The following is a 9,549-nucleotide window of genomic DNA, read 5'->3' as shown; positions in this document are numbered from 1 at the left end:
CTTTAGTCTCATTCCTCTTAACAAATTAACTATTGTTGATTAATCAACCCTTACTTATGCATATCCATAATATTTTTTCTGATGTGACAAAGTCAAGAAAAATAATATCATGAGTAATAAGTGTTAGAATCGCGCAACGAAATAATCATGTTTGGACAAAACCAAGAGAGAGAGAATGAATTTAATTCTTTTATAAAATTGTGCTTTAAAAAAATTCCCTCTTTTATAAACTAACTTTACAATTAAAATTAATTCCTTTCAGATAATAACAAGAAAAATAAAAAGTATAAGTAAAGAGAAATTTGTACAAGTAATTTTATATTGGTTCACATAAAAAGATCCTATGTCTAGTTGTTAATATCTCTAAAGAGGAATTAACCAATCATTAAACTAAACCACAATTTATAATCACATAGAAAATAATTTAGGTTTAGAAAACATCTCTCTTGAAGACACGAGATGAACAACACCTTCCTTGATTTACACAAGTAATGAAACACCTCATTTGAGCTACAAAAATGATGAACAACTATTCTTAGCAATAGCAACAACACTCTACTCCAAAATACACTTAGTGAAAACTATTGTTCTACCCACACTAAATCTTACAAAGTCTCTTTTCATAGAGAGTTTTTTTGGTAGTTACAACTCTAAACATCTAAATGAAAAGTTATTTTGGGAATTAGGTTGCCAAAATATATATATTCTCTCTTTTGAGAATTGGGCCAAGAAACTAAAGAGACAAGCCACAACTGTTATTAATAATCAATTATTTCAAGAGAGATAATCGATTATCACAAAAACTTTTAAAATTTTTTTTCTCGATGTGATAATCGATTATGAGAAGGTGATAATTGATTACTATAGAAATTTTTCTAAAGATTATTTTCTTTATTAATTATCAGAGAGACTTTTTAAAAAAAATAATCTAAATTCAGTTGGATAATTGATTACCACTTTAGTAAATCGATTATCACATATAAGGTTTTTGAATCATTTAAAACTTTCCTAAGTGATTTTGTACAAGACTGCTTGTGACTCTCTAAACTAAATCCTATACTTTGTTCATAATAAGATTTATTACAAAAAATTAATTTTCAAATATACTAACCTACAAGTCTTCCAATATCTTATACATGTTTGAATTCTTAGACTTAATTTTATAATCATCAAAATATCCCAATCTTCATTATCTTATCTATTGCCAATAATAAGTTTCTAATATGTCTTATATACATATGTTGATGCATATGTCTTATTCTCATGGCCTAAATCGTTGCTATAATATATATATATATATATATATATATATATATATATATATATAAACTTGACTATCACAATGTAATAGGAGGTACACTTATTTAAAAATGGTAAATCATGCATACAATTTTAAGGAATTATGTTTTAGCAGTAATCTCACTTCCATAGTAGACAGCAAGAATATTTTGCTTAATAGATTTTTATGATATTGCACTTCCACCAAAAAAAAGATAACTGATTTTATGTCACTAGAATCAAAATCCAATTTGCATTAATATATTCTTCAATAATCACCATAAATGTTACATATTGAAAGTCAAGAATCACACGTAATATTATCACAAGATAACAAAACAATACTAGAGGTATTACAAATAGTTTTAGTCAATTTAGATCCAAACATTTTAGATTTCATAATAGTATTATAAGAAATTTCATTCCAAAATAAATAACCATGTAGTTATGCACTATCAATCAATAAAGAAAAGGCATTAATAATAAAAGTGAGTTTATATAATTTGTAACATAATGATATATCGAAGTGTTGAATCCCTCTTTGTTTTTTCTTTAAGGTAGTTATAAGGTAGTGTTGAATATTGAGCTAATTAATTGGAGTAGTTGTTAATATATATTATATATAGTATTCTCCATTTGTGAATTGTGACGGTGATGATAAGAATTTGAGAGATGTTTAGGCAGTGTACTATGCATATTAAGTATTTCGTAGGCAAAGGAGTGTGTGGTGGTGGGTGTGAGGACTATGAAGGTAATGTGTTAATGTTGGATAATTATTTGGATATATTTATTGGTATTCATGATGTGATCTCTCCAACTCCTCAATGGGTCCAACCAATTTGTGGTGACTTTGATACATTGCATACTCCACAAACATTATATTTAAGTCGCACCACGTGGGAACAACACAAACTCAAACACTTCTCCATCCAATTCACTATGTTTAAATATTTTAGATGAGGTCAAATACTTAGGATAGAATTGCAAGAATTTTAAGTACTTATTATTTCGTGAAACTTAATATCTTGCACAACACTAAAAAACTCAAAGAAAAAATACATAATAGAAAACACTCACAGTGGCTTATATTTGTTAGATAAACTTCATTTTGACACTAGAAAACAATGTAGGTCAAATTCTCGATCCTCTTAAAGACTATTTAGCTTCTTGAAAAATTTATTCAAAACTGATGTTAATAACAGTGATAATAGATTATTACATAAATTTTTATAAAAAAAATAAAACTTTTGTCAGAGTTTTTGGTTTTTGAATTCTACCAATTGACTTTTGATCTACTAAATTAAATTATATATATCTTACAAAACTCTAATAATTAAATTCTTAACTCTTTCTGTATTTATGCAATCCAAGTATTATTTAAATCTTCAACACTTTTTCACGAATTTTCATCATCAAAACTATTTATTAAAGCAATATATCTATATTCTTTTTTTGTCAACATCCACATGTAAAACTATATTGAGTTATAAAAAATATTGTATTTGTGGATATCTCTTAGTATGATTTTTTTTAAATCCCTAATCACACCCATTGTCATAGCTTGAAAAAGAGAAAAATCGTGAAATTTAGATTTTTTTTAGGAATAAGAAATGAGAAAAAAAAAGTTACAAACAACATTTTAAAAAATTATTTTAGTCAAACTCTTTATTGTTAAACTAAAAGAGTTCATTTGTTTTAGATTTTTAGCGTTTGTTCAGTTGAGGGAGATAATTTGAGAGAGAAAAATGAATGAAATTGAGAAGATTTAAGAGTAAATTGTGTATTGTTTTTTTTGAATGGATTTAGAGGTGATTAAAATTAGATTTAGAACTAAAGTTTGTCTAGGATTTGACCGATATGATAAATTAAAAAAATGTTTTAATAGATAAATAATCAAAATTACTAAATTGCCTTTAGTGATACATTAATATAAAATAATATTTATGAGTAACATTTTTTGATAAAAATTATTTGAAATAATAGAATTAAAAAACAAATTAAAAGAGACATGTAGATTATAGTAAAATAGAGAAATATAAATTTTACAAGTTCTTTGGATAGATTTTTTATAAATATTTAAAAAAAATAAGTTAAAATATACTATTATTGTTTTATCTTTGCAATTAAAATTAATATATTATTATTATTATCTAATATTACTATTACTATTATATTATTATTATTATTATTATTATTATATAATATTACTATTAATATTTAATATTATTATCATTATTATTATTATAATATGATATGACATATACATATAAAAGTGGGGGAGGAGAAACAGACTAGAGAGAGGAAAGGAACTGATTTCAGAAAGGATTAGAGTTGATTATCTGTTTAGATATTAAGATATTATGGTAAAAAGTTATTTTATCCTCACAAATTTCTTTTCATTTTGGTGAGATAGCATCGCACAATTCCTCTCCATTACTCGTTTACAAATCCTTAAAAGCGAACCGTCTTAAATTCTGTAAATCTGTTCCCATAAATCCATCTGCGCATTCAATAAGCCCAAACGAACACTTCCTTAAGTCCCTCCACATAAATGAAACATTTTACATCTCATTATAAAGACCCCAGCATAATATGGTAATAATAAATTTTTACATCTAAAATATAATGTAAATTTTTCTAGAAATGTAATAATAAATTGTATTATGGGATGTTTGAAAATAATTAAAAATCAATTATTACAGAGGATGTTGTGGGTAGAACCAACATTGAGTAATAGAAGACAATATGGTAATTGTGAAATGTTAACTACCCGCTAGACATAGGCCTATGTCTTAGGATGTGGTGGTACTAAGAGCAACCAGTATCTGTCACCCTATTCCTAGGCTGCTACTTCCTTCACCCCACTTTTTTCTTCTCGCACCTCCATAAAAACTGTAATTCCCAAATCACCTCTCATTTAAAAGATAATGAAAATACCTATACCTCCTTATTTGTAGTATTTTATAGATTTTTTAAAATAACTTCAAGAACACTTAATATATGGAAAGAAGATTGTTGTTATATAATCCTTTTTTCGATTTCTCCATCCTCCTCCCTCCCAATCACCTTCAACCTTCTTCTTCCTCCATAAAAAAACACCGACGCATAAACATTCATTAACCTTCATTTTTCACTCCCTACAATACACAACAAACTCAAAAAAATCTTATTTTGAAAAGTTTTTTTTTTCTAGTATTTTGTGTATTATAGAAAATTTGTTCTAAAAAGCTTATTCAGAAAACTTGTTCTGAAAATCCTATTTTGAAAAGTTTATTCCAAAATATATTTCATACCATGAATTTTATTATGAAAATTTCAAAAGGCTCGTTCAAGCAAATTTCAATCAATAACTTTTATGAGGGATAAAATAGTTATTTTGAAAATTCAGGTGGGTGTGCAAAGAAATTAGAAGGGTGGAGGAAGCAAAAGCTGAATAAAAAATGAGCCGACAAGGCTTAACAATTCCCTCGCGACGAACACATCCAAAAAAGTCCCAATGGAGTTTAAAATTAACACAAACATTTTAATTTGATAGAATAAATAAAATTGCAATATTTCAATATTCTAACATCACCATATTCATCAAAACAACATCTTAAAATATTTGGGGAGCTAAACTTGCTGATACCCTTCAAAATTAATTTACTGAAGACTAATTAGGACCATTTTATCTACAGTTCTACACTTGGTATAAGGCAGACGTAGAATAAACTCCAACATTCTATTTTCTTTTCCCCATTTCTTCTTTGCTTTGGCTTTAGGCCGTGAATGTGACAACAGGCTGAGGTGTAAGTTTCACAGAAGAACAGTGGCGGTTTTATTCCTCATTGGATGAGTTTTTTTTGGTGGTGGCAACCCAATACTCTTTCACTGCAACCAAAATCTTCTCAGGCACAAGTGGGCCATCCTCATGATCCACCATTTTCGCATTCCATCTCATCCCTCCAACAATTTTCTTAACCTTATTAAGAACATCAACCTCGTCCCGAATGATGATTGCTCCTTCAGGCCTTAGGATGCGATCCATCTCTAGAAGGATGTCTTCCAAGTTGCATCTGTTAATCAAAACAGTGGCAACATTTTCGTTGAATGTCCATTTTCGATGCACGATCAGGAATTAAGAAAAAAGAAGAAACTTACTTGCCCCGGTACAAGCTAAATAAACCATTAGCATGAATGAGATCGTATGTCCTTGGATATGTAGAAAAGCCTTCACACCTGAAGAAAGAAAAATAAAGTCATTGCAATTTCGTAGTCCATAACATATATATAGGGAGCTTTAATTGCCTGTTGAATTGTTTTTATCAGTGGAAGAAACACCGACAGTTGCTTTTGTAGACATAAAGAAAGGGCTCACATTTCGCATTTACTATTAATCTTTTCACATGTTATTTTAATTTAAATTGACAGTGAATGATAACGAAAAACCCATTAGAAAGTAACCCAGCAGACAGGAAGAAGTTCCTTAAATTCTAACAAGAATTGGAATGACGTCGTAATGTGACCCAAATAGGTTTTATTATCCCATCAAAATAGAGACATGTTCGAAGAATACCCACGAAAACAGGATTATTTGTCATCCCTAAACAAGAAACCTATGTTGCATTATAGTATTCATACATGAAAGATCATTTCCATGCATTTCAGTTTAATGAATCATTTTTGTGGAAGAATAGGAAGTCAATTTTCATGAAATTGGAAGTACCCTATAACGTTAAGAAAAGTTTAGAAACATACCAGTCATGATAAATGCCAATCAAACCTCTCTCATAGACAACACCCAAAGTGTTATCAGCAATTGTGGGCACAACATTCATCACCCAAGACTTCTGTGAATCAAGTGCAGCTGCAAATCCTCCTAGACCTGCATTCATGTCCATCACATTCCGATATCTAGTAGTGCCAATCAATTGATTCATTCTCTTGTAAGCATTAACATGCTTTTTCCATAATTTGTTGTCTTCTTGATAAGATTTAGCTGTAACCCCTGCTACATTCCCCTGGGCTATTCGAGGAGGGACTGCAAAAAGCCTAGCAGGAAACTTCTTTAATTCCCCTCCAGCAACTTCATTTTTGTTGGTTATCTCAGGTAATGGGGTTTTACATGTCTCCATTTTTTGGTACCTGCAAAAAGAATCATTGAAACAAGAAAATATTCAACACCAATGAATTTTAGACCACGGCATGAAGTTATTCACAATCTCCTCATTGTCCAAGAATGTGAATAACAAATAAAAAGAACCAGAGGAATAGTGTTTGAAATCTTGTGTAACTATTCATTATCCAAATCTCTTCAACTATACATGACTGTAAGTAACTACCTGAATGAAGTGCATAAAGATAAGCAAGACTTACCACACATCATCAGCATTAGCTAAGTCACATAAATTGGAAGACTTTCTTTTGCAGGATTCAGAATTTATTTTCTTTCTCCAAATAGCGATATCACCCTTTTCATACTTCTTTTCCCAACAAAGACTTTCAGCTAACTCCTCAATTTTTGTCTGTTCTGCCTTCAAATCTTCCTTGGTTCGCTTCCATGTTTGGTAGTATGTTTTCCAATTAATTGGGGGGCCAGACAAAATCCAGTATCCTCCTGGTCTTAACACTCGATCAACTTCCATTAGATAGATGCCCTCTGCATTCAATAATGGGGTGGACGTTCATTAATTTTGGCAAGCAATTGCATTGGCATATAGGACAAAAAGATGTCAAATCTACAGAACTTTGCATTATTTTGTTTGAAAGTTCAGATGTATCATCATCTGCATAATAAAAGGAGAAAAACAAAGTATTCCTGATCATCGTATTGGCTGTCCAATTTAGCACTGACCGTTTGAAGTCCATGGAATTAGACATCTAGAACACTGGGCCATATCAAAGGCTCTTGATGGGTATGGAAGACGGATAGAGCCAAGGACACCAATAACAGCAGGTACCCCTCTTTCTAGAGCAAACTGAACCTGTGCTTCATGGTTGTCCTTTGGAGCAAAGGACATAGCCAGCACATTTCTCTTCAGCAAGTAGGCTCCCCAGCTTGCAACCTGTAAAATTATAAATTGATTTACATCTATAAGTTGATTTACAAAGCTTCCTGGCCTCAATCTACATCAGAGGAGTTTTTTCCATCAAATATCTATCCTTAAACCATAAGAAAAAAAAGAAAGAAAAAGAGCATACTATCAGAAGAATAAATTAAACATTAAAAGTTACCCCACAGCCAGTGTCCAGTGCTGTTCTGACAGACCCATCTGCAATTGGAATAACTGATGCAAGTTCATCAATATATGCATCTGCTCCTTGAGGAAACATAGTCCCTCCGCCGGGAAATTTAAAAACATTTCCCTGGAATTGCACCCAATTTTGAACAGCCTTCTCCACTGTGAGGCTCTTGTAAGGAACATTAGCATAGTAGGCATAATCACGGCTTTTAGGCCAGGGAAAAGGAGTTGTGTACCCTTCAGGGGCTGGAATGAGGCAGTGCAGTTTTTCGTTTTCAGCAGGGCAATGCCTCTCCCTATAGATCATGTTTTCTCTTGGGAATGTCATTGCTCGGTCTTGCTCTTGGCAAGGTGTATAATCTCTATATTTTACATCACACGGCTTGAATACTTTAGCTTTTGGCTCAGAAGGTTCAACAATTTCTACATCATTGTGATGGGATTCAAAACTCAAATTGGGTAAAACAGTGCAGTCTGTCATCATCTTGTTAACATTCAAAGCAAGGTAATCTCCTTTCCCAGATCCACTTCTTTGCCATGCTCCCAAAAGATAAAAGAAACAGCACAGAGCAAGCACAACAAATATTGACAGTGGCCTTCGTCCTCTATGGCCCGATGGATTTGTTTTAGAACCCATTAATCGGCCGTTAGCACCCTCTCAACCCTATGCCATGTATACTGAAATTAGTGGGTGACAAGTTGCAGTGTATCATCACAAATCAAGAAAACCAGAAAAATTGAACAAACAATTATCTAAACACAGAATTTATCAGTACTCATTAACAAAAAGGTAGTACTGACTTAGAATTATAAGCCAGTTTTGGAGGCAAAATTTCTAGCATGGAAGATCTGTGTTCCCCTCGTAAACTAAAATGATAACTAAATGAAAGGAAACGTCTTTAACTCTCTTTCAACCAAAAACTTCATCAGAACTTAGTTTTATTTTATTTTCACAAGTATGCAAGCCGATCTAACATGAGATTGCTAATGAATTTACACAAAGATAAAGGCAAACTTTAAAATCAGGAATTATTTGCCACTATTATCCGATCTAACAAAATCCAGAAAGCCACTTTCAAACAATCTCCTTTGAACAGTCTCCCAACCCCCAATCTCAAACTTTTATCCGGGTTAGCTGATGATCTAATTACATCCAGCGAAAGATAAAGCTCACAAAAATTGAAACTTATCAGCACAAACGTGAACTAACTCAAACGATGGACAAATTAAGCTGGAAGGTCGCAAATAATTCCAATTACTTTAGCAACGACAATAAAGATGATTACAATAATAATAATGACACAGCCAAATAAATGCTATGTTTTGGCAAAGAAAGAGAAGAAAGCAACAGGAGCATGAAAGTATCATTCGAGAAATGACCCAGAAAGAATAGTCTTATGAAAAAATGAATCCTAGTTCTCTTTCACCTTGTAGATCCAAATCACTCAAAAGAGAGACAGCAGCGAGGTGAGTTACCTGATACTTTGAGAGAGTGAGAGAGAAAGAGAGTTGGCAGTGTAGTCTCGTTGTGTGTGTTTCAGTGGAAGAAAGTTGGAAAGTGACTAGTAAATGGGAAATGAGAAGGGGAAGAGAAGAAAAAAAATGAGTTCTGACAGTTGGAGTAGTGGGACTACATCAATTTTGGCTATTAACCCTTTATTATTGCCGACAGACAATAACACAAACTCATTACTGCTTGGTTTTTAACTTCCCCTTCTAGTTTTTGGACTGTCGTGTTCTTACAGCTTCAAATACATCCAAATCCAGAACTTAACACCGTTTGGCCTGCAATTCTGCCCCTGAGCTCCCTCAATTTATTGAATTCCAGTGCTCATGAAACTTTACCCAACCAACTCAACATATCTTATTAATTTATCTTTCTTCCATAAGTATTACTTTTACCCCTTTTTCAACAACAAAAATAAATAATGTCATGTTAGGAAATTCTCCACCTTTTTGCTATTTGTTTTACCACTTTAACTTTTCCATAGATCTTATCGAATGAAATACTATTATGAATCACAGATTCTTCTCTTTCATTAGTTAACTT

At 31.6% G+C, this 9,549-nt stretch overlaps 1 protein-coding gene across 3 annotated transcripts; it reads right to left on the bottom strand.

Annotated features, from left to right (window-relative positions):
* Nucleotides 1-4,787: 4,787 nt before the first annotated feature.
* LOC108346997 (probable methyltransferase PMT14) lies at nucleotides 4,788-9,275 on the bottom strand. 3 transcript variants are annotated; one of them, XM_017586095.2, is made up of 7 exons: nucleotides 8,927-9,275; nucleotides 7,492-8,163; nucleotides 7,112-7,322; nucleotides 6,634-6,916; nucleotides 6,016-6,402; nucleotides 5,419-5,496; nucleotides 4,788-5,333 (listed from the first exon to the last, which is right to left on the bottom strand). In XM_017586095.2, the coding sequence occupies exons 2-7, from the start codon at nucleotides 8,134-8,136 to the stop codon at nucleotides 5,096-5,098; spliced, it is 1,842 nt and encodes a 613-aa protein (XP_017441584.1). In that variant the 5' UTR covers nucleotides 8,137-8,163; nucleotides 8,927-9,275; the 3' UTR covers nucleotides 4,788-5,095. The 3 variants fall into 3 exon arrangements, with proteins under 3 accessions (XP_017441584.1, XP_017441591.1, XP_017441576.1); XM_017586102.2 differs by having other exon boundaries at nucleotides 7,492-8,177; nucleotides 8,976-9,275; XM_017586087.2 differs by having other exon boundaries at nucleotides 8,976-9,274.
* Nucleotides 9,276-9,549: the final 274 nt, after the last annotated feature.

The sequence above is a fragment of the Vigna angularis genome, chromosome 1 (assembly GCF_016808095.1).
Source record: "Vigna angularis cultivar LongXiaoDou No.4 chromosome 1, ASM1680809v1, whole genome shotgun sequence".
Classification (NCBI taxonomy): Eukaryota; Viridiplantae; Streptophyta; class Magnoliopsida; order Fabales; family Fabaceae; genus Vigna; species Vigna angularis.
The sequence above is the reverse complement of the archived record's forward strand: the minus strand, read 5'-3'. Positions and strand labels throughout refer to the sequence as shown.

What these genes read in the sequence shown, in the direction of transcription:
- LOC108346997 (XM_017586095.2), bottom strand. Translation starts at nt 8,136, where the DNA reads ATGGGTTCTAAAACAAATCCATCGGGCCATAGAGGACGAAGGCCACTG. An exon ending in GCTAATGCTGATGATGTGTG is followed by an intron (nt 6,403 to 6,633) that starts GTAAGTCTTGCT and finishes TTCTTTTTGCAG; the next exon opens with GTACCAAAAAATGGAGACAT. An exon ending in ATTGGCATTTATCATGACTG is followed by an intron (nt 5,497 to 6,015) that starts GTATGTTTCTAA and finishes TTCTTTCTTCAG; the next exon opens with GTGTGAAGGCTTTTCTACAT.